Source organism: Gymnogyps californianus, chromosome 16 (genome assembly GCF_018139145.2).
Source record: "Gymnogyps californianus isolate 813 chromosome 16, ASM1813914v2, whole genome shotgun sequence".
Taxonomy (NCBI): Eukaryota; Metazoa; Chordata; class Aves; order Accipitriformes; family Cathartidae; genus Gymnogyps; species Gymnogyps californianus.
Window position 1 is genome coordinate 12,941,681 of NC_059486.1, and position 22,846 is coordinate 12,964,526.

At 41.7% G+C, this 22,846-nt stretch overlaps 3 protein-coding genes across 6 annotated transcripts; 1 reads left to right on the top strand and 2 right to left on the bottom strand.

The window, feature by feature from the left end:
- Positions 1-145: 145 nt before the first annotated feature.
- Positions 146-4,761, top strand: EIF2B1 (eukaryotic translation initiation factor 2B subunit alpha). Its single transcript, XM_050906650.1, has 9 exons — positions 146-184; positions 274-375; positions 494-630; positions 715-831; positions 1,323-1,435; positions 2,350-2,418; positions 3,454-3,529; positions 3,730-3,855; positions 4,309-4,761. Exons 1-9 carry the CDS (start codon positions 172-174, stop codon positions 4,462-4,464), a joined length of 909 nt encoding a protein of 302 aa, XP_050762607.1. The 5' UTR covers positions 146-171; the 3' UTR covers positions 4,465-4,761.
- A 9-nt stretch (positions 4,762-4,770) lies between these two features.
- DDX55 (DEAD-box helicase 55) lies at positions 4,771-13,474 on the bottom strand. Of its 3 annotated transcripts, none has more exons than XM_050906647.1 (14): positions 13,367-13,474; positions 12,938-12,988; positions 12,763-12,849; positions 12,067-12,158; positions 11,891-11,953; positions 11,018-11,167; positions 10,351-10,540; positions 9,680-9,762; positions 9,152-9,283; positions 8,010-8,102; positions 7,216-7,330; positions 6,340-6,508; positions 5,677-5,969; positions 4,771-5,208 (listed from the first exon to the last, which is right to left on the bottom strand). In XM_050906647.1, exons 1-14 carry the CDS (start codon positions 13,472-13,474, stop codon positions 5,041-5,043), a joined length of 1,794 nt encoding a protein of 597 aa, XP_050762604.1. In that variant the 3' UTR covers positions 4,771-5,040. The 3 variants fall into 3 exon arrangements, with proteins under 3 accessions (XP_050762604.1, XP_050762605.1, XP_050762606.1); XM_050906648.1 differs by having other exon boundaries at positions 4,772-5,208; positions 9,680-9,711; positions 13,367-13,413; XM_050906649.1 differs by lacking the exon at positions 11,891-11,953 and having other exon boundaries at positions 4,773-5,208; positions 13,367-13,413.
- Positions 13,475-14,262: 788 nt separating this feature from the next.
- TMED2 (transmembrane p24 trafficking protein 2) lies at positions 14,263-20,853 on the bottom strand. 2 transcript variants are annotated; one of them, XM_050906536.1, is made up of 5 exons: positions 20,674-20,853; positions 19,038-19,230; positions 18,599-18,619; positions 16,529-16,636; positions 14,263-15,469 (listed from the first exon to the last, which is right to left on the bottom strand). In XM_050906536.1, exons 1-5 carry the CDS (start codon positions 20,851-20,853, stop codon positions 15,345-15,347), a joined length of 627 nt encoding a protein of 208 aa, XP_050762493.1. In that variant the 3' UTR covers positions 14,263-15,344. The 2 variants fall into 2 exon arrangements, with proteins under 2 accessions (XP_050762493.1, XP_050762494.1); XM_050906537.1 differs by lacking the exon at positions 18,599-18,619.
- Between the last annotated feature and the right edge of the window lie 1,993 nt (positions 20,854-22,846).

The window sequence follows — 22,846 nt, forward strand, 5'->3', positions numbered from 1 at the left end:
CCCGCGCTCATAGCGCCGGTCGGAGGTGCCAGCTGCGCCTGGAGATGACGCCAAGGCACGGCGCTACGTCATCCAGACGGGTCGCGTCACCCGGACGGCGCCACGCCCAGACGAGGCGGGCGGTGTGGCGGCGGCGGCGGCGGCCGGGCGGGGAGCGGAGCGGCCGCGGCCATGAGCACGGACGGTAACGGGAGCGGGGGGGGGCGGGCGGCGCGGGGCAGCGCCGGGCCGGGCCGGGCCGGGCCGGGCCTGACGCGGCCCATTACCTTGCAGAGCTGATCGAGACCTTCAGGGCGCAGCTGAGGGACGACCCTGACGTCGCCTCGGCCGTGGCAGCCATCCGCGTGCTGCTGGGCTTCCTCAAGCAGGACCGAGGTGGGCCCGGGTCCCCTCTCAGCCCCGGGCGGGACGGGGTCCGCTCTCTGCCCCGTGTCTCCCCACGGCGAGGCCCGTGTCGGTGAGGCCCTGACCATACACCTGTGCCTCCCCGCAGGGGAGACCATCCAGGGCCTGAGGAGCAGCCTGCTGGCCGCCATCGACACCCTGTCTGGGGTGGACTCCTCGGTGGCCGTCTCCTCCGGCGGGGAGCTCTTCCTGCGCTTCATCAGCCTCACCTCCCTGGAGTACTCGGTAAGGGCGGCTGCCCCCTGCACAGCGTGGTGCCTGCTCGGGGGACCCTTCCAGCCTCACAGCAGACATCGCTGTGTTTTCCAGGACTACTCCAAGTGCAAAGAAATCATGATCGAGCGCGGGGAGATCTTCCTGAGGAAAGTCTCTCTCTCGAGGAACAAAATCGCCAAGCTGTGTCATCCTTTCATCAGAGATGGTGCTGTAAGTAGGCCGAGGCAGGGTCACTCTTGTTCTGTTGCTCTGTTGCTTGCAGTAATGGAAAAACAGAAGGGGGAGGCGAGTGAAGTTTATTAACACTCACAACAGCATTGTCTGATGGTGGCTTCTGCAAGTACATAGGCATAATATTACCCATCGCTTAATTTTGTTAAGACTCATCTCCTCCCCTGCTTCAATTTCCATGCAATTCAACTTTAACTTGTCATCTACTTCTCTGAGGTGCTGAGGAGTCACAGCTTCAAGTTTACATTTAAGGTACTAGATCATCACCCCTTAGCCACATCAGGGCTGGCCACATAAAGTCTGGCTCACAGTGATTTGCTGTCCTATGATTTGGAGAATACAAGTGACATACATTATTATTTAACATTGATGGACAGTTGTGTGAAGTAAAAGCCATGACACCATTAACAAAAGTAAAGGTTTCCCAAAGCTCAGGAAAAAGTGATGTCTGTTGGTTTTTTTTTTGACAGCGAATACTGACACATGCCTACTCCAGAGTGGTCCTCAGAGTGTTAGAAGCAGCTGTTGAGTCAAAGAAGCGATTCAGTGTTTATGTTACAGAATCACAGCCAGATCAAGCAGGGCAAGTACTCATTAATTTGTGTTTTATCTTGGTTAACAGGGTAAGTTACAGCTAGCATCAAATCTGTCATACCTTAAGAAAAGCTGCTAGGCTTGTTTGCAGCACTTTAAATGATAACCATCACTAATAATATCACATTATTCTGGACAAGTTTAAAAAAAACCCAATATTGGCAAGTAATTTCCCATACTAAATATTCTAATTACACTGTTATCTAGGTTTTCCTCAAAGGTTTACAAACTTTCAGTCAGTGCCAGGCAACCTACTTTTCCCTTGGGAGATGGGAGACAACTGATTTCTAGTTGTCTGCCTCAAAAGTAGGCTAAAATAATCAGTATTATCTTAAGCATAGCAAAGTAAAACATTTAGCTAACAATGTTGTTTGAAGATGCCAAATAAAATATATTACTGATAGCAAGAGAGCAAGCTTTCCCTCTTCAGAGCATACACTGTTGTATAACTGAAGTAGTAAATCCTACATACTGGATAATACGTGTTGCTAACCAGTCTTTCACTAGAATCAAGGATTTTCAGCCAAGGAAGATGATTTTCCAGCTTCACCGAAATAACTTCTAGCAATGCACCCCATGCTTTATTTCTTGTTTCTCATACTCTTGATGAAGAAGCTGAGACAGTTTAGGTAATCTATCTTAATAGTAGTTCACTGACTCATCTTTCTGTAGCTGTAATTCCTGACTGCTAAAACAAACTGACTTTACTTTTGTTGGGTTTGTTGTAATCTGTTTGTTTCCATTTCTACACAATAACTTATTTTCTATTAGAGGGTACATCACAAATCAAAACTACAAGCCAGGGAACATGGGCAGTCATGGGTTTCAGCCTTTCAGACAATATTTTTCTAGCATTGTCTTTAAAGAAAAGTCTTTTAAGCTTCAAACCTGTTTTTTTAATAGGCAAAAAATGGCAAAAGCCCTGAGGAAGCTGAACATTCCCGTGACTGTGATTCTGGATGCTGCAGTTGGGTAAGTCTGATCATTAAAGCTCAATATTGCTCATCACAATTTAATTTTGATAGTGTTATATGTGAGTTTCCTAGAAGCTTGTTCAAAGTACAGAGGTTATTACTTAGTTTGTCATAGTCATCAAACAAGCTAAACAAGTTACACCTTTAGGTGCACGATTAGGAGAATACGCCTGCTACAAAACAAGTATTTGAAGTTTGCATATTAGAATGAAAAATGGAGTCAGACCTAAGTGTAGAACTCAGGGATATATGTAAAAAAAAACCCAACCAAAAAAACAAACTTGAGGTGCTACACAAAAAGGCTGAATTTTTTTCTAATTTGCATACATGTTAGCATTTCGGGGTTTCTTAAGCTATTTGCTAAATTACCACTGCTTAGTATAAGTCCAAAACATGAGAAAAGAAAGAACGATAAAAAATCTGAATCTCAATTGCTGCGTAAGTGCCAAATGCCCGAGAGACTGCCTCCAAGAGAATACATACCAGTCTGCTTACCAAGGCAGCTCTAATCTAGGGAAGACAGTGGCTTGACTGGACAAGTCTACAAGTTCTGTTGAACATGTTAAGTCTATTCAAATCACTTAGTTGATGGTTGCCTTTTTAGATCTGTATTTTCAATTAACAAAAGACATTGGAGGGATGTAAAGAAAGGGGGATTAGATGAGGAGCATCCTATGTATTTGGCCAAGGTTATCACTGTGCAGTTACACTTCCCTGTGTAGGTAGTATCTTATCAGAGGCATCCGTGTTTCTGTAACTAAGTGTCATTCCTAGTTGGATTTCAACTTCTTCCAGCATTTACACAATTGCCAAGGTCAGGTATGGCTGGAGAAGATACGGTTACTTAATATTCCTGCCAGGGAAGCAGATGAAAGCTCACTCCAAGGATGCATAACAGCACATGGACTTACATAGGTAGATGAAACTAGTTCAGAAAAGTGAAAGACTGTTTGAATTACTAATTTCTGTTCTGTTCACTGAGTCATTTGTCATATTACCCAGTAAGACTTGGATTTTCTCCCCCTTTGAACAGCTACATTATGGAGAAAGTGGACCTGGTGTTAGTTGGTGCTGAAGGTGTAGTTGAAAGCGGAGGCATTATTAACAAGGTAATAGGTAGTGAGTTTATTATACCATTCTGTAAACTCTAGACTTTTAAAGTTTGGTTTCTTTGAAGAATTCAAGGCTTTCTGAAAAATCTTTTCTATTTGGACATTATCCAGTAAACGTCTATTCGTTGTTGGAAACTGGGCAATATTATGTCACACTAGCACTGAGTCTGCATGTTGTTTTCCATCTGTCTCCACAGATTGGCACTAATCAAATCGCTGTGTGTGCCAAAGCTCAGAATAAGCCATTTTATGTGGTAGCAGAAAGTTTCAAGTTTGTAAGACTTTTCCCTCTAAATCAGCAGGACGTCCCAGATAAGTTTAAGGTAAGAGAAATTAAAATTATTTCTTAGCCAGCTAAAATGCACACTTATGTGTCTATGAATAACTTTCATCTAAGCGTGTCTTCATTTATCTGGATCACTCTACTGTAGCTTACTTTACATAATATGAAGTTGCTCCATGTTACAGTCACATGTCAAACACCCATAATTTGTTGTAATACTAACATTCAGTTCCTAAAGCGGTTCCTTTGGGGCACAGGAGCAGTTGAGGGCAAGAAACAGTTAAATCGATACACTTCAGAACTACAAATTGTACTTTATACGGAAGATAAAACAGCTGAGACCAAGGTGGCACCAGCCTATGCCTCATTTTAGAGCAATTGACTTCCTTCAGTTTTACCACAAACATCTGTTCGAGACTATAGTACCGCTCTTGCCCAAAAGAGGCTTGAACTTGCAGTTGTGTAATAACTAATGGTCTCCGTTTCCTTCTAGTACAAAGCAGACACTCTGAAAACAAGTCAGAATCTAACAGAGGAGCATCCCTGGATTGACTACACATCACCATCACTAATTACGTTACTGTTTACAGACCTCGGTGTGTTAACTCCATCAGCTGTCAGTGATGAACTTATTAAACTCTATCTGTAAGAGGACTCATCAGTGTACAGGATGTATCATCTTCAGTGACTATCACAGTTGTAAGAACTTGGAAGATGATACAAGTTATATGGACATGGTAAGGAGATGACATTATAAGGATTAATGTAATTATCAGCCTTCTTGAGTTTTTAAAGCAAAACGTTACATGTGGATGGACCACTTAAAAAAAATCCAAAAGTTACTACAGCTTCTAAAGACCTAAAATAAATTATTTTAAAGATGGGTGGAGTATTTTGATACTGTAAAATAAAATACCTTATGGTATATTCAGACTCATTCTGAGGTATGCTGTTACTTACTGATCTGTGGTACGTACCTGAAAAAACCAAAATGAAAACACACACAAGGCTGCTAATGGAAGTCTGCAGCTCCTGCCACGCCATGCAAGAGCAGTGCTTTTAGCTTTGTTCCTTAACTGCAGGCTTGTTTGTATGTCTTTATGGACACCAGGTCTCTTTATGAAGAAATTAGATCAATTCTCTTCTCTGTGTCATTATTTTGTTACAAAAATACGGTTTTATTGAAATAGGCAGTACTTTAATGTAAAAGTGGTATTAGAATAACTCAACCTTCAGACTCCAAGTCGGCAACAGTTTCCACTTTAAGTCTATTCTGGCTGCCTGTTAGTCTCTTCTCAAACTCTTCTTCACTAATTTTTCCCTTTTTTAATCTTTTCAAGAGTCTTGTGTCATTCAGCAGCTCTTCCATATCCTCATCTTCAATATCAGAGCCCTGTTGGCAGTTGAAAAACGACAAATTAAACACAACACCAAAAGGTTTTCATTCTATACAGCTGAACACAAGAGACATTTACAACTCAGATTTTGCCAGGAGTATCCAAGCAGGAAATAATACTCAATTTCTACCTAGGAAACTAAAAAAAAAAAAAAAAATATATATCAAGAATCAAGTACTGTCCACCGTCATGCCATACTGCTGGACCTCTGAGAAACAAAAATCTATGCTACGTACACTGGCAGCATTACTGACTAGCATCAGAGTGCTGAGAAGTTGTTCTAGTGTTTGGCTTTAAAAAGCTTCTCTGTAATTTTTTTAAGCTTTGCCTGTCGAGGTCCTAAAAAGTTAGTTTACAGTCGTCAATTCTGTCAAACTAAAATCCCCAATGGCTCTCTGCCATTTGAAAGTATGTACCTATGCTACAGTAATCACATGCAGTTTAATAGAATGGACACCGTTTACCTCTTCATGCTTCCTTTTAGCTGTTATTTTCTTTTTCTTCTCCCTCTTGGCTTTCTGCTTTGACCAGGCTTTGTTCTTTATGAATTTCTTTTTCCCTCCATTTTCCTGTCTTTCTTTTCTTTGTTGTTCTAATTGCTTTTGTCTCTGTTTTTCTCTATTTTTATCCTTAAATGAAATGGAGTCTGTATTAACAGTGACTGGAGTAAAGTCTGGAAAACATTTTCCTCTTAGTTCAGGCATCTTTGGCATTTTTAACAATGCAAAACCTTTGGCAAGGCTAGCAAAATCCAGATCTGTTAAAATAAAGATTAAGTCAGTTTCCTGCTGGATAAAAAGTTTATTTCACTAAGCAAGTCACAGAAAAAAACATCTTATTGTATTGTTTGCATTCTATACTTAATACTAGTAACAATACTAAGTCACTTTTATTTATGCTAATGTCAGTTTGGTCAAACTCACTAATTGAATGTTTTCTCTTGAAAACAACGAGAAACAAGTTGCTTGAAAAAATAGGAGTTTTGTCAGAATCTGATGCTGCAGAAAGTGAATTTGAGATCAGGAATCAGCAGCTGAAGCTTGTGGACAATAACACTGTTTTTTCCCAAACAATATACTGTTTTCTGAAAAGAACAGTAAAAGATACCAGCCGCTGCTGGGAATTACCTTTTATTCGGAAGATCAGATTACATTCATGTTTGGCATAAGCCTGGACGTAAGACACAAATGCTTTCATCCCTTTCTCAAACACTGCCCTGTCAGCTAGGGCCATGGACTTCAGTTTTGGAAGAAGATCTAACACGTTTGTCTGTGGTTTCATTTCCTGCATGGGACACTGAAAACCAGAAAAGAAATACAAAACCGAAGGAAAAGTTCAGCCGAATGATTTAAAATGCACTGTGAAACTTCAAACACACACTTCTTCCCCAGTTAATCTTCAGTCAGCTTTGAGCCCCTTTCCCCCTTCTACTTGGTCATTTCAACACACTAGTTCACGATTCACCCACACGCACAGTTGTCCTAGCCCGGCAGAAGAGTTCGTATACTGTAGCTCGAGAGAGGCAACATCTTCATCTCGTGCCTTATCAAGTTACGTTCTCATTAGCAGGCTTCTGGAGAATTTATACAATTAATCCCATGAATGCAGGACCACGCACAGGACATTATCAGAGTTAAAGAGCACAGAGGGTGCAGTGTATAAACTGGTAGTGGTGGGGTTGGGGCTAGGAGTGTAAGCCAGCGCTGCCCTTCTGGAAATGCTCGATCTACACACCCTTAGAAATGAAAAGCCTTTCCTTACTCAATGCATCACATATTCCTATTACAAACTCAGTAGATAATACTGGGAGCAATCATGTTCTAACAGATAGTTGCATTTGGTGATTAATAAGCAGCTCTTGTCTTTTTTTAATCATGCACCTCTGCTAAAACATTACCTATGCATATGACCTTCAGTTCTACAAATTCTGATTTCAAAACTCCTATCAGGAAGCCTGTCCCCTTGCTCTTTCCTGCTTTGGGGTAGAACAAAAGTCTACTAACCTTCTGGTTGATTGAGAGAAAGTTAATGTAAGATTCTTCCATGGGAAGCAAAAATACAAGTGCACTGCCTACATTGCCGATGCGTGCTGTTCGACCACACCGATGCACAAAGGCACTGAAACAACACAACACAGAGCTAACTTAGCAGGAGATGCTCAGTCTGATTTTACAGTATTAGACAGGCAGCAAAAGGGCAAATCTTGTGGAATGGAAAATATAGAGCACTATATACTTTTGAACTAAACCAACAAGAATTAGTAAAATGCAATACAAGAGTCATGTAGCAGTCCCACTCAATTGTTAGGACTGGATGCTAAAGCAAGGGGTGTCTGTTTTGGGGGTGAAGTTTAAGCAAGTTGTAGGGAGAATTACAACAATAGAAATTAAAATACATTGAGAAGCACCTTTCATGTGAGCTTTCAATGTGCCATTCCTTGAAGAGCTCTGTCCCCGCTCTCATCTCTGTTCTCATTCACCCTAGCATCTCACCTCTCGTTATTTCTTTGATATACTAAGCCTTGCACCAGAGTGCCTCTTCACACAAACATAAGTGGCGACCACCCATTTGACTTATGCACATACAACACAAAGTCATTTCAATTCACAGCAGTTACAACCAAAATTGCAGTGTTTCAACCTCCCTTGTTCATGCATTATTTTGTGTGTTCACTCAGACTAACTTCCAGGCAGTGATTAAATGTGTTTTCCGCAGTTGTGTGTTCCCAATTTGTATCTGAACAGTACAGTAACATGACCACAAGTAGAGTAAAGGTTCTTAAGACCTGAAGTTGTACCTTGCACTGCTAGGTGGGTCATACTGTAAAACCCAGTGTACTTCTGGAATGTCTATGCCACGGGCCATCACATCAGTGCAAACTAAAATGCCACTAGGAAAAAGAAAAAGCGTATTTTCATTAAACTGTCATTTGAGAAGAGTCAGTCTCCCCCCACCTGTGTATGCTGCATCTACACTGGAGAATGCGGAAAAAAAAAGTTTTAAAACATTTGTTTTTTGAAAAGAGACAAAACATAAGGTAGTTGCAGCTTTCACCAACTAAAATTCTACATAACATTATGAAAAGGAATGTGATTTACATTACATCACTAAGAAAAATCAATTCCCTATTACAAGTTCTATTTTTAAATCACCATTGCATCCACCACAGCTGGATGTAATACTATAAACGTTTTAATAAAAGACTTAAGAGACTGACAATTTTGGCGTGCTATTTTAAACAGTTGTTCTTCCAGCCTGCTGGTAATTATTTTTCTTATAAAATGCTAAAACTCAAGTCCCATGCAATAAAAACCGACAGCTAACGAGGCAAGAGTCTCTTAACAACATCCTGCAAAGCTGACAAAGATTACTTTTCTGCAGGTAAATTACAGCATTTTGTTACCACGTTCTTGTTCATATACTAATAAAATAGTATCCTGGGTTTCCACTCTGGTTACCAATCAGGAAAAGGTTATTTTCACTACCAGTTCCCTATCGATGATACATTTATACAGCAAGGCTAACGTGTGGTTGTAGCCTGTGACAGTACACCGTGCCCAGTTAAAACAGTAGCACAGATAGCAGCAATGATGGGCTTCGTAGTGCATATGTTTGGCCAGCAAGCAGCACAAACTGCAGAGGGTCCCCGGCTCCAGGATATCCTAAATCCATGTCCCTGCACCTTCCATGCTGCCACACGGATTATCTAAATTAGGCTGGACATGCTCCAGTCACATTTTCACTTCGCTTGTGATCATACTTTGAGTACCTAAGCATAGTTTGTGTTATAAATACATTCAGAACCAGCTAGTAGCATCCTTCTCCTCAGCACAACCCTGCTCGTCTGCACTTAAGTGGCAGAAGAATACTGCCAGACAAAATGACATACCCCTTACTATTTTTCCTTTTGGCTGGCTTAGCCTATTCATATGTTCTTACCCTGGGAGCTTCCGAAACTCAGTAAAAATCTTGTTACGCTTGTGTTTCATTTTCCCATGAATGCTCATTATTTTCACTTGTTTAATTAAGGATTCCAAAGCCTTCCCGTAGTATTCCACGCAGGCACACGTGCTGTTGTGATAAAGACAGACATAAAAGCAAAAGGTTATGCTGCATTTTTAATCCAGTTTAGACAGTCAAGCTAGAGTGGTCTGAGACCTTTCAAAAATATACACTATTGCCTACTTTTATTTAAAATATGTACATAATTTTTATAATTAACATATAATCATCTATAATGCCTTACTTTAAAAATGCATATAAAATTTATGTTTTGCTTAATAAAGTTCAACACAATCCTGACATGAAGCAATGATCAATCTCTTTTTAGGCACCATATTCTACAAGACAGCTATTAAAATGAATCACTTTTAAAATAGTTGTGTCCTTGTCAACACAGGGCACAGTTTTGGAATGTAAGTAATAAAACACCATACTGTTTTCACAATGCAACACAAACAGAATTACCTGAAAAAGACTAGATGTTTTTCCCGTTTGTGCTGTCGAAGAAAATGCACCAACTGATTAAATTTTTCATCTGCTTTGCAGATCTATACAATGTAAAAGAAAAAAAAGGTAAGAAAACAAACTTGATACAAAGTGATCTGCCAGTTTCCTCCATTCATTGTGCACTGATAAATGCCTATGGGCATAATTTCTTAATACTGATCGTTTGTACCACAGTTCATCATGTGCAATATTACTCTTTTATGTATCTTGTTTTAAGTAAAAACAAATACTTAAGCTCCCAGTCTTCCCATCCCCAGCCAAAATACCTGTCCTGCAGTAGTATCTCAAGTATCCCTCAGCCACTTTGCTGAAATTCCCGAAGTCTCCTCCCATACGCATTCACTATAAGCAGGTCAAGGAGCCATAGCACTGCAGCTCGTTTAGGGTTACACAACTCCTGGCCAGCCAAACAAAACTCACAGAGCAGGAAACAACAGGGTTGCTAATTTACATCTTTCTCCTTAGCTTGGTTACTGATCTTTGGAGAACCTGCAAAAGCTTTGTGTCTTTGAGACTTCTGGTTCCTCTATTAATGTGACGCTAACTGGCCGAGACTTCAAAACTTATTGATAGAACCAGGAAAAAAGGAGAGGGAACAAGAAACTATCACGAAGCACAGAGGTTCGCACCATATAATAGTTCTCCAGGCGTGTTGGAGTTTTCTGTGTGTTGCTTGCTGCCATTCCCTTCTCTTTCACCGAGATGCGGACAGGATTCCGGAGACCTGCTCTCACCAGGTTCTCCACCTCTTGAGTTTGAGTTGCTGAGAACAGACCTGTCCGTCTCTGCTTGGGCAAAAAGTCCAGAATGGCATTTAAACTGCAAGTAAGCACAGGTAAAACATAACTGTCCCAAGACTTCCCTCAGGAAGAAGTTTAATCACTGGAAGTAAGAGTTTACAAACAAAATAGTTTTTATTATCAAGTGCCAATCTTCTATTGAACTAATTATCTTAACTTTGAGAGAAAGAGAAAAGGGACAAAGCTTATTTGTTAAAGTGTTTTAAGCCATTCTGACGTGTAAATAATGATACTTAATCAAGCATTAATATAGCATGTGCTAATATACATCAGAAAAAAAGAAATTTTAAACTCTATATTCATCAAGGATCCACTCTTCCTGATTCTCTTCCCCCTTAGCAATTGCTTTATGTAGCCTACAGAGCAAAGAGAGATAAAAGAATAAAACAGAACAATCTAACTTTAGAGGTCATTGTAGGCCATGCTTATTCACATCAATCATATATGAACTCATTTAAAACTTCAGAAGTATTACTAGAATTTATTATTTAAATACCTTGCTTCAAAGCCCATATCTAGAAGCCTGTCTGCTTCATCCAATACCAACACATCAAGAGACTTCACACAACTTGCTAGATCCAGCCCATCTGCTTTTCTTCTGAACAGATCCTCCAAGCGGCCCGGTGTAGCTACAATGATGTTCCCACTGTTTGTGAACAAGACACACGGCAATTTTGTCACTGTGCAAGGTAAGGACTTTGGCGGAGCTGCTAACATAATTATCACAGCACAAACCTGCACTCAAGTTGACTGCATTCGTCAATAAAACAATTTCAGTTTGTTACTTTTAACTGTATTCATATTTCAGTGCCTTTCAGACACTACGCTGATGGGAGAAAAAACGCTCAGGTGAAAGCACACTATTTGTTGTAATAAAAGTTTAGAATATAATCAGCAACTATCGAAAAGCTAGAAGAAATATTTGGTACCTCCGTGCAAAAGCCAGCAGCAAATACAATTGCTTCAAGACTTCATCATCGGTTATCAGCACCAAACATTTTCAGAAAATTATTCATCAGCACGGTCTCAATCTCACTAGAGCCTACTGCTAGTACAACATTTACAAAAAAGAAGGAACTGAAATGTTCAGTGAAGACAGTTTTCAGCTCACCGTGCTGCACACTGTTCTTCACCCAAACAGCATGTAAATGGTACTGATTTCACATACGATCCTTTCCTACTGTCTCATTATGGTGTATCTCACTCAAGGAAAAGAATCCACAATTTCCTCAGCATACACCCTAAATCCTCATGCATCACCATCAAATTTTAGCACCAGCAAGACCAAAGCCCTAATTTGAAAACCCTAACGACAAGGAGAAAACCACAGCTGCGAGGCACTGATAAAAATTATTGACAATCAACTCACCCATGTTCTTTAAACTTTTCAACATCTTCCATGGGATTCCTACCACCAATTAAAAGAATCTGACTAAAACAACAGAACAGACAGATTTAGGTCATCTTTAAGTTTTGCTAATTTATGAATGACAGAAGTGCAAAGAAAAAGGAACTATGGTCGTGACAAGCCTAAAGTTCACTCACCTAAACCTGGGGAAGTGTTTTGTGAAATGTGATAGCACCTCATCAATTTGAATAGCTAATTCTCTCGTTGGTGTGATAATTATAGCTCCAATCTGCACATGAAAAACAAAAAGGAATTTATGGAAAATAGCAGACTAGAAGAAAGATTTGGGCAAAATTCTCCCCACAAGCTAAGCGAATATGAGCCATGTTTATGATCCTAGTTTTAGATTAAACATTTCCATAGAAATACAATAAAGTATACAAAATAACACAAAATATCTATGAAAGAGGTATTATACCAATGTGCAAAATACCTCTGCTCAAAGCGCAGTATCTAATCACAATATTTAATAGCAAGTAACAGTGCAAGTTCTCTGTACACTAAAATGTATTCAAAGTTAATGGATGCTAAAAAGCATTCAAAGACTTTTGTTTGCAGTACATCATTGTATTTGATAATTTAAGACATTTTTCTAACAGCTCAGAAACCTGTTTTGATCATGTCAAATAAGAAGCTGTATCTAAGCGCAAAGAAAGCACCCCAATATTTATTATTCAAGTTTTAAACAGTTTGCTGTTACTGCTATATCAAAGAGCTGAGCACACAGTCACTTTATGTGTATGCAATTTTCTTTATTGGTACTTTTCCTAAAGTCCTCAAATCTTGTTGGCATGTCACAAAAATATACTCAGAACTGAATAACTTAATCTTACCTGCATTTTCTTTAATTTTTCTTCCCGTCTGAGAAGAATTTCCAGTATGGGAATTACAAATGCTAAGGTTTTGCCACTGCCTGTTACCTGTGAGAAGGGAAACAGAGTCAGCCCTTCCTCAGCTCCAGAGACAAACCAAGAAAAGCAATGAACTCAACCAAGAAACAGCACTCACCGCTTCTGCGGCAACATCTTTGTTATTCATGAAAAGTGGAATGGTCGCAGACTAAAAAAAGAGAAACACCACATGAACAGTTGAATTGGCTACGGTGGAAATAAATCTTACAGAGGCTAAATCCCCACAAGAGACATCAAAGCTCTCTGTAAACATTACCCAAGCCGAACCAGTGACGGGAAAGCCAAGGGCTGCCACTTCCCTCGCTACTACAGAATCCAGGGACTACTCTAACCTGCGGCCTCGGGGCTGCGACTGAGCCCACTGACACCGACCGCACAGCCAGTCCCCAGACCAGCACTGGCTGGCCCAGGCGCTGCTGACACCGCCCGCACCCTCCTTCCTCAGGCCCTGCCTCCCCGCCGCTGCCCGGCTCCTCCTTCCCCGGGACAGCCGCGGGCCTGGGGCCGGCGGGGAGCGCCCCCTCACCTGCACCGGAGTCATGCGGGCGAAGCCGAGCTCCCGCAGCGCCTGCAGCACGCCCGGACTCAGCGCCACGGCCAGCGACTCCCAGCTCCCCTCAGTCACCGCCTCCATCTTTGACCGGCGCCTCGGCCGTGTCCGCCACCCGGCCTCTTCCCCCCCCTCCCGCCCCGGGATCCGGACTCGGCAGGGCCGCGCGGAAACACGCGCCGCAGCACTTTGGTTCCGGCCCCGGCACCGCCGGCCGCTGCCACCCGCCTGCTCCGGCCAGACCCTGCGGGTTTTTCCCTCCTCTCTGAGAAAACTCGGTAGTAAACGCCACCCTGGGGATATAGCAAAAAAATCACATTTTTACGGCAAGCGGCCTATCATAGTAAGTACTTCTGCGGATCATACAGAAGCCCTGTGACACCCAGCTGCCTGGAGTTGAGTAGCAAAGCTGTAGGTTTAGAATTACCTACAATTTCTTCTACCTGCCCAGAAAGCAGGATGGCGTTTGGATGAATTCCTGATATCCTAAGCAATACTTTATAAAAAAGCTTTGTGTTAAACTGTACTTCCTTAAAGTATCAAATTAAAAAAAAAAATACAAAGTTACTTTTTTTTTTTTTTAAAGAATTTGTTTATTTATCGAACCTGGGTCATATTTAGATTCACAAGCAATTTTTAAATGTACATCTTAGAATTCAATTTTAAGTGTTTTACACAAAAATATTGGCACACAACAGTCACAATAAGGTGTAACAGCCACCTTTCTGAAGAACTGCTGCAAGTGTTTGCCCAAGGTTGAAAAAACTTTACCTGGAACATGAAAACCTGTAACAAATTTTAAATTAATTGTACAAAACTGCTGTGTGTTACTTGTAGAGGCTCCCCCCTGGAAAAGACCCCACCCCACCCCCAAAAATGATTACAACTAATATACATCAGTCACAACATAATCCTGGCTCAGCACCCACATCAGACGCTTCTTTAATTTTTAAACCAATCATCAGATACCGAGGAAAGTAACTTTATACAAAAACAAATCTACATGTGCCTGAAAACAAAAACACACCAGTATTTAGCATTATGCTAATTATGATCAGATAATGGCAGAGACTGCCACTTAACTTAAATACAAGGGCTGCATAGCATCGCAATAAACCCCCAGAATCATTAACCCTTTGGCATCAGGAATCCAGATTTCCCGAACACTGATGCATTCTGCAATAGCGCCAACAGTCTGAGCTTTGGACCTGCAAAAACCAAAGGGTTAACCATTGTTTGCCAAGACACTGCACACAATTGGCTTCGATACAAAACCTGTGAAAGACTAAAAACCATACAACGAACATCCGGTGATGAGAGGAGAAAATGTACTTTCATATCAACTATGTAATTTAAAAGAACTTTGGGAATAAGTTGATGTAATTAGGATACTTACTGAAGACTTTCTCTTAAAGAGCAATTAGGTATGAATACTAGATTGGAAGTGGTCAGCTGTCTTCTATTCATTATCAGAATAAATTTCCAATTGCTTCTCCTTGGCAGTTTATGTCAATTAAGAAGGGATTATTTCGATTTCGTAACATCTACTGGAGGGTTAAAGATGTCAAAAATGCAAACAGTCATGTTAGGGCCTTGTACCGCTTCCCGAGATAGAACTGCAAGTACTTATGAAAACAGGAAAAAAAAGTTAGAAAAGACATCAACATTGCTTGTTACTACAGTTGAATTACAGCATTTCCAGCTTGCTTGGACCTCGCTTAGCATACAGACTAGGCAGATTTAAGTGAAAAAAAATTATGCCAATTAAGTGACAAGATTTCAGCACAGCTTTTGCTACAGAAGATATATAAAAACAATTCATTTTTAACTAGGAAGGAACATAAGCAAATAAGTTTTACAGTTCAGTAAAGAGGGTTCAGAAACTAAATGACTTTTTTTGTGACCAGGATGTTTGGTAGACAGTGAACTGAAATCCGGGACCAGAAAAGTACTCTTAAACAACCCTTCGGACTTCAAAAAACCTCTTCAGATAGTAGATTTGTCCCAGTGTCATGGCAACTAGTACAAGAGCTTCAAAGAATGACCAAAGAACCACTCTGCTGTTTGTGTTGTCATTAACTGTTGGGGAAAAACAAAAACAAAACCAGTAAGTAATAAAGCATTTAAAGCAAAGTTAAAACACACTTTGTCATTGGAACTGAAGTACGGCACGTAAACCACTGATATTTGTATCACGTCATTACAAGTGTCCCAGAAGGACTCTGCAGTCTTAGAGATGAGATCTGAGAGCTGAGGGGGGGTATTTTTCTGAACAGCTTGAACCTTGCTATGCAAGCAGATGTTTTAACCTCAACCTTGGACATACGCTGCAGCATCTTTCTCTGTTCTGCCTACCTTCAAAGAGGCCAGACAGAAGCTTGTAACTGCCAAACAGAAGCCACTTGCTTTTTCAAGTAACGGTTGCATATTATGGTCTCAAATTCAAGTGGGGAATTTCTAATCTCTACGGGTTCATCATCTTTGGTTCTAAAAATTCAGCTTCTTAAATCAGACCATAAGTAACAAAAGTCATAAAACTGGAGATATTCATAGGTTCAAGAAGTTGAGGGGCCAGTGCTTTAATATAATGTTGTATTTTCGCATTAAAAATATTTGCCCTTTACTCTCACTGGGCTTCCCCTAATGCACCACTTAGCGCTCTCAGTCATACTTTAAAGCTGTATTTCAGAAAGTGAGGGTTGTGGCTGGAGAGTTAACCATATTCTCTAATTGGAAATAACAGTAGTTCTGCTCTATTTCAATGAAATATTTAAAAAAGACTTTGGCTCAATTATTAAGCCACACCCACTTCAAGGATGAAGTAATAGTTCAACCAAAGTCTGTCCCTGGGAACCACATCATTACTGATATCTTCATGAATATGCCATTCAAAGAACTATAGAATTTACACCAATTAAGCAAAGATTATTTTGCATAACAATCTTCATTACATGAGAGGCGAGCCAATTTAAAGAAGACTGCAAGCATCAACTACATTCATTATTGTATGGGCAGGTCCTTCAGAACTTGTTCTAAATTTTTTTTTTTTTTTAGTAACTTGGAATAGCTTTCATAGACTTGTATTTTAAAGTAAGTTCATCCGAGAGGGGAGAAAGCATTTAAGTCAAAGACACATACTTGCTCTATGTATTCTTTCACGAACTTCCATGTACTCCTGTTCATGCTTTACAGCTGTCATGGCCACTGCTAACTCGTTAATCATCTCTTCTAGCTTGTTCTGATGAGCTGCGGAATAATTTCAGAAGCATCAGAAAGTCTGTTACTGACTCAAAGAACAATCCGTTAAAATTTATGAACAGTTATATTTAATTTCCCGTTGCAGAAGAGATTCTGAAAAACGCAGTCTGTACAGCTGAAAACTTTCTATCCTTACAGCAAAGTAAAGCTTAGTTTTCATAGTGCCACTTTTCCTAACACATCTCTATGGTATTTAATAAGTGGGAAAACACCTTTCTCCACATCCAACTAGAAGGCAGAAGACACGCAATTTAGAGTCAGTACAGACCACTTATTTCCAATATGGGCATACTTTTCCAGAAAAATAGAATGTAAGAACACACGAGATCAATACCACACACTAGTATCTATTTTGCCAATATCGTCCAATATATTCCAAGCAAATTATCTTAACATTACAGCTTTTCCTAGTTGTTAAGCTTGCAAAAATAGAACGACTGAGAATTTAGCTTAAGATCATGATGCTGGCAAAACGAGATCACTTTCTGAAGCAACATTTCACATCTTGTGATCTTCCGGTTTAGCTGAAGCACAGCATTCAGCAGAAAAAATGCCAAAGGGGCCTGGCAGAGGGCAGGAACTGGCTTCAGGTTCTGGTATGTTGTGAAAGCAGAAGAAGAAAATACCAAACGAATGATAACAGAAAACTAGCTTGAGATAGTTCAGCAAATGGAAGGATCAGAGATCCAAGACTTAGTGATTTGACTGTCAATCACAGGATCTTTTAAATACATTCATGCTCAAAGAACTGTCCACTTACAAATTGATAAATTAATAAATTATACAAGTAATTTTCAAAGTTTTCTAGCACCAAGAAAAGTTTAAGGTATCATTCCACAAACACACCCTGGGCAATCAGCTCTCTTAAAAAAAGTCACAAAACCCAACACATTTTCCATTGAAGGGACATACTTGACTTTGAAGCTACCTTATTACGTTTTTATTTATAAATTAAGTGTTTCAGATCACAGTCTGAAACTAAAGCTATTCAAAATACACACATTATGGGGAACAGTCAAAAAGAGGACCAGAGAATAACACTCATACAAGTTACAATTAAAATCTAAATAGTTATGTAAACTACACTCACTTTGCTAATATTGTAAATCCCTTATTTTCATGGCCTACTGGTCATTGCAATAAGTGCAGTTTATTAGTAAGAGAAGAAATTACAGTTGTAGGGATTGTTTAAACCCACTCTAAAAAAAACACACTCAAGAAAAAGTGTTTGCCTTAAAAATTTAAACCTGCACTAATATTTACAACAGATATATTCAGATTCAATAGAAGATTTAACTGAGTCTTTAAAAAAAAAAATCAAAAGTTAGGAATTTGTTACTTTAAGTGATATCAAGCACTCAACGCAGTTATTTACTTGCTAAAATAGAAAACAAGAATCTATTGCCTTTCTAGCTACAGTTAGTGATTTCTAAATAAAACTTCGTAAGTTGTTACCCAATACATTTGGTTTTTTCTTTTACAGCAAATGACAAGTTTGAAGTTTTCCCCCTTGTAACATTACTGATAATTCATAACCTACAAGGAGCTTATTGCTTCCAAAAGCCCTTGATTATTCAACACCCACTTTAGCAACAGAAAGCAAACACCATCTAAAATATCCAGTGTTCTTGGATGTTCAGTGTTTTACTTTAATTTCAGCTAAAACTCCTGACTAAAGTCTTCTGTTAGCCATAAATAACCACCTGAAGACAAACTGTCACGGACAGTTCCAAGGACCTGATCCCAGGAGCTGCTAAGTATATAAACCTCTCGACGGAAGCTTGCAGGTGCTCAGCATTGCTCAGAATCAGACCTTTTATGTAGTTTATTAAAAAGACATTCTCATGCTACAAACAAATGTTACAGAGAAAAAGCAAACGTTAGCTGTTAGTGAATAAACATATGCAAAAGACACGATGCTAATGAGCTTTCAAAAAGCAGTACACATACCATCCCAGGTATCTCCACCACCTAGAGAAAAGTGTAAGAGATGAACACAAGTACAGGACAAAAGGCTGCAGATAAAACAGTAATTTACACGGCTAAGAGAAAATTTTTATATTAGCACATTTATCAAAGAGCTCAACTAATGCATGTAGTAGTCTACATACTGCTGAGCAAACTAGAAATCAGACAATGAAACTGATGAAAAGACTAAGGATGAAAGCATTAGTTTCTGCAGATGGCCAAGTGATTCCCTGGTGATTTTGCATTAAATCGTGTAATGAGGTCTAAAAACATCCATATCCACTTCAGCTGTGCAAGAGAACAGCTAACTAGACAGCCTGAAGAAACAGGAATTCTGAGAATCCTAGTCAAGTTCAGAAGTCATGCATGTAGGGAAAAGCTCCCGAGCTGGAGCTAATTTCTTTCCAGGAGTCTTCCTCACCTTCTGTCTCCATGTCTTGCCCCTTTGGAGCTTCCCCAATATCAATAGTGAACATCACTATCTTGGGAGTCATGGTGGACATTCTGTTGCTAAAGCAAAACTTGTAAGTTCCATCCATGTGGGCAGCAAACGTGTATTTTCCACTGGACTCTCGATCGCCTTTATAAATTCCTTTATTATCAGGCCCTGTAATCTGGATGGGGAAAACAAATTATGATACATTTTATTTCAAACACAGTGGTTTAAAATACACCATTACACCACTGCATGCATATTCTGAAGTTACCCAGTCAGATTTATCAATACCATCTGTAATCCGATTGGTTCCGCATTATTCATACTTTCCCTCCCACAACTCAAAAGCAGTGATGCATTTTTCTGCACAGAATTTAAAAGGAAAAAAAACCCCAAACAAACCACAACTTCTTGGTAAAAAAGTCATACAAAAGCCTCTCACTGGCCAAGATTACTGGCCTTCCATACTCAAGATAAGAAGCATTCAAGAACAAGTAAACCATAAGCTCTCGACAGCCCTGGCTGTTAGCCAAATTAACAACTGCACGGAAACCTTATCGTTGATGTCTGAAGAAAAAAAAAAGGGGGAAAAAATACATTCTCCCATACGTCAATACTACTTCAGACACACGGTTGTGTATTGTTGCAGCTACCATTTCGAAGGGACTAAGGGCCTGAGTACTGAGCACTCAGGGTCACTGCAATTTTAAGGCTTCCATCCCACCAGGCCACCAAACTCTGCTGCTGAGTTTCCATTAGTGACATTTGAATGGGATTTCATAGCTTCCCGACTCTGTCCTGTATTAGAGCGATGTGTACTTTTAAACAATTATATTCCCTCTCAGCAACGACTCTCTCATGGTTAAGTTATCCCAAACAAACAACTACCTGCTCTTCACCAAAATGAAAGGAATTCTTATTTATTATTCTCCTACTGATTTGATGTCTCATTGAAGAAAAGGACTTACCTACAACTTTCAAGATGGCAATCAACCTGATTAAAGACAACACCTTCTGATTCAAGGGGAGACACACTGCTCCCAGAATAAACAACACGGTTTTGTAAAGAGCAATCCTGTTCATTCTTCCTACCAAACAGTGTATTATAACAAGACGATACCGAGCAGAGTAATTAAGAAAATCCCAAGAGATCGGCTCTGAAAGCAGGAAGACTGCCTTCTGCAGCAACAGCAGAGACAACAAGCAGCCTCAGGTAACGTAACCCCCAGAAGAAGCACCTCATCTTTCCTGGGATCGCCCACGCCACACGCGAGGCCCGATCCAGCCGGGCAGGGAGCACTTGTGCCCAGCAGGCCGACGGCGAGCCCGCCGCACGGAGCCCCCGCGACCAGGCGGGACCGTCCCAAACTTGGTTTAAAGGTTTAAACCACGCTCAAGTCGGTGTTTGCTCCCCCACCTCCATAGGGCACCGCCACCGCTGCCCTCCCGGGCGCTGCCCCGAGCCGCCACGGCCTCCCCACCCCCGCAGCCGGCGGGGGACGAGCGCGCAGGGCCCGGCCCCGGGGCAGCCCCACAGCGGCGGGACAGAGCCCGGCAGCCCTCCCCTCAGCACGGCACCCGCGGCCCAAGGTCAGCCCGCCGCGGCGCCGTCCCGCCTCACCTCCACGTCGATGTCCAGGAAGCCCCCCTCCGCCACCTCGAAGATGAGCCCCATCTTCGTGCCGGACGGCACCCGCTCCAGGAAGCACTCCTCAGCGTGGGCGTCGATGCTGACGAAGTAGGCGGCAGCCGGGGCCGCCAGCGCGGCCAGCAGCGCCAGCACCGCCCGCACCGGCGACATGGCGGAGCCCAGCGGGAGGGGGCACCGAGCGGCGGGCCAGCAGGAAAAGGGGAGGGGGACTTCCGGCTCGCGCCACGCCCCTTCCGGGGCACGGGGCCGCCGCTCATAGGCCGACACAGTCCCACTGCCACGTACGGTCTGTGCTACGGTGGCCATTAAGGGACCATTCCGAAAGGGACCGCCTAAACCCTGAGGCAGGGACCGCGCGGCGCAGGAGGCGGGGCCCGTGCTCGGGAGAAACCAATGAGCACGCAGCAGGGGCAGAGCCGCGGGAGGGAGGAGCCAATCAGAACGAGGCGGGGAGAGCTGTCCTGTCAGAAAGAGCGGCGCGCGGAACGGTATTGGGTGGGCAGCGGAGGAGGCGTTGCCCGGCAACCGGGGGAGCGACGGCGGGAGCGCGGGAGGCTGGCTGGCGGCTCCTGAGGGGATTTGGGCGGGCGGGCGGGCGGGAGGGCGGCTGTCACCGCAGTCCTGCTCGGCCGAAGCTGCTGCTGCTGCTGCTGCTGCTGCTGCTGAAGCCCGGAAAACCCAAACTTGCTGCAGCAAGGTAGAGATTTGGGGAGCAGCTAACGATCAAGAAAGTAACGGGGAAGCCCAGCTTGTGGGCTATTCATTGCGCACAAGAAAACACAGTCAAGATACACGGCAGGCTTCTGCATCACGCAAGACTAACTGTGCATAAAAAGCCGTTCCTTGCATGGCCATGCTTAAATGCTAATTTTCAATTAAAACTTCCAGTCAGAAATCCAGAAGGTCATGCTTGAGCTTAAGGAATTCTGTTTTCATTACTAGCTGTTTTAATTCTCTGCAGAAGATTTAAACACTAAAGCACAATCTGGCTTTCTAGTGAAATATTTATGCATTTAGGTTTGCCAAGTAAGCACCAGTTATTGTACTCCTGGTAATACTCAGACGTTGCATTTGTCTTCAGTTGTATGACAAATGTAATCCAAATACTTGATTTACATAAGTAAATACTGCTCATCTCACTCAAGCTGCCACTTTTGAGCTAGCAGAGCTGGCTGTGTTCGTGCAGGCTCAGGGTGTGGACACGTGTGGAAAGGAAAGCTTTCGGCAAGAGAAGCCTGAACTTGAGGAGTTGCACGTCATGTACGTGACTGGATAAGAGACCTCTCCTGCCGAGTCACTGAAAACTTATGTTGTTTTCAATGAGTTTGGATCAAGCCAACCTTGAACCTACTGCTTTCTATAGCGTAAACTGCTGTGCTGGTTTTTAATCTCTCTCAGTCGTAGTTTTAGTCTTGCTACTAGCACGTTCTCCAAATTCTTACTTTTTTCCTCTATGTGCATTTCTACATAACAATGGGAACTCATTTAATACTGAATTCTGGTGGCATGAACTCTTTTTCTCATCTCTAACTTGGACAAAACGATGATTTCACAGCATATCTGTTCCCCTGAGGTACTGCAGAGTGTTCTCCAAACGTTCTGCTCATACTGCTACCCCTTCTCGTGCTTTCGTAAGCGGTCTTTGCCGGGAAAGGATGACTACGCCATTATTCATCCTCATGCTCCCTCTGGAACTTTGTGCAACATCCTGCGGTGTTCAGTTTGGCAATAAATTTCATGAACGATATGTAGATATATTTTCACAGGATATCATTGATTATTATTGTAAGTTAGGCAATTGAACATCAAACTCAGGTGTTTGGAGACTGTTTTGTTACCCTCCTGGCTGCCCAGCTCAATGAAGATGAGTGCCTCCTCACAGCGCGAGGAAGATTGAAATTTTGTAACTTGTGACAGATAGTGACAGTATTGCATGAAACAGTTTGTCCGAGTATCACAGTGTTGCATTTCACGTCAGTCATACCTCCTATTCACTTGCATTGGCGTTTTGCATCTGCCAAAAATAGGGAAGTAATGCTGCATTCACAACACGCAGCACGTATCAGTTGTTCCAAGTCATTGGCTTTTGCAACTCCAGTTTTATTTCTCCTGACTAGTTCCAGTGTTTGACATTATTCGTAGT

Bases quoted from the DNA above. Each gene is read 5' to 3' on its own strand.
- EIF2B1 (XM_050906650.1), top strand. The intron at 832-1,322 runs GTAAGTAGGCCG...TTTTTTTGACAG, and splicing joins CTTTCATCAGAGATGGTGCT to CGAATACTGACACATGCCTA. The intron at 2,419-3,453 runs GTAAGTCTGATC...CCCTTTGAACAG, and splicing joins ATTCTGGATGCTGCAGTTGG to CTACATTATGGAGAAAGTGG.
- DDX55 (XM_050906647.1), bottom strand. From the start codon at position 13,474: ATGGAGGCGGTGACTGAGGGGAGCTGGGAGTCGCTGGCCGTGGCGCTG. The intron at 9,284-9,679 runs GTAATTCTGTTT...TTATCACAACAG, and splicing joins AAACATCTAGTCTTTTTCAG to CACGTGTGCCTGCGTGGAAT. The intron at 7,331-8,009 runs GTACAACTTCAG...GTGTTGTTTCAG, and splicing joins GACCCACCTAGCAGTGCAAG to TGCCTTTGTGCATCGGTGTG.
- TMED2 (XM_050906536.1), bottom strand. From the start codon at position 20,853: ATGTCGCCGGTGCGGGCGGTGCTGGCGCTGCTGGCCGCGCTGGCGGCC. The intron at 19,231-20,673 runs GTGAGGCGGGAC...TTCCCCATCCAG, and splicing joins TCCTGGACATCGACGTGGAG to ATTACAGGGCCTGATAATAA. The intron at 18,620-19,037 runs GTGAGGAAGACT...ACTTTTCTCTAG, and splicing joins GCAAGACATGGAGACAGAAG to GTGGTGGAGATACCTGGGAT.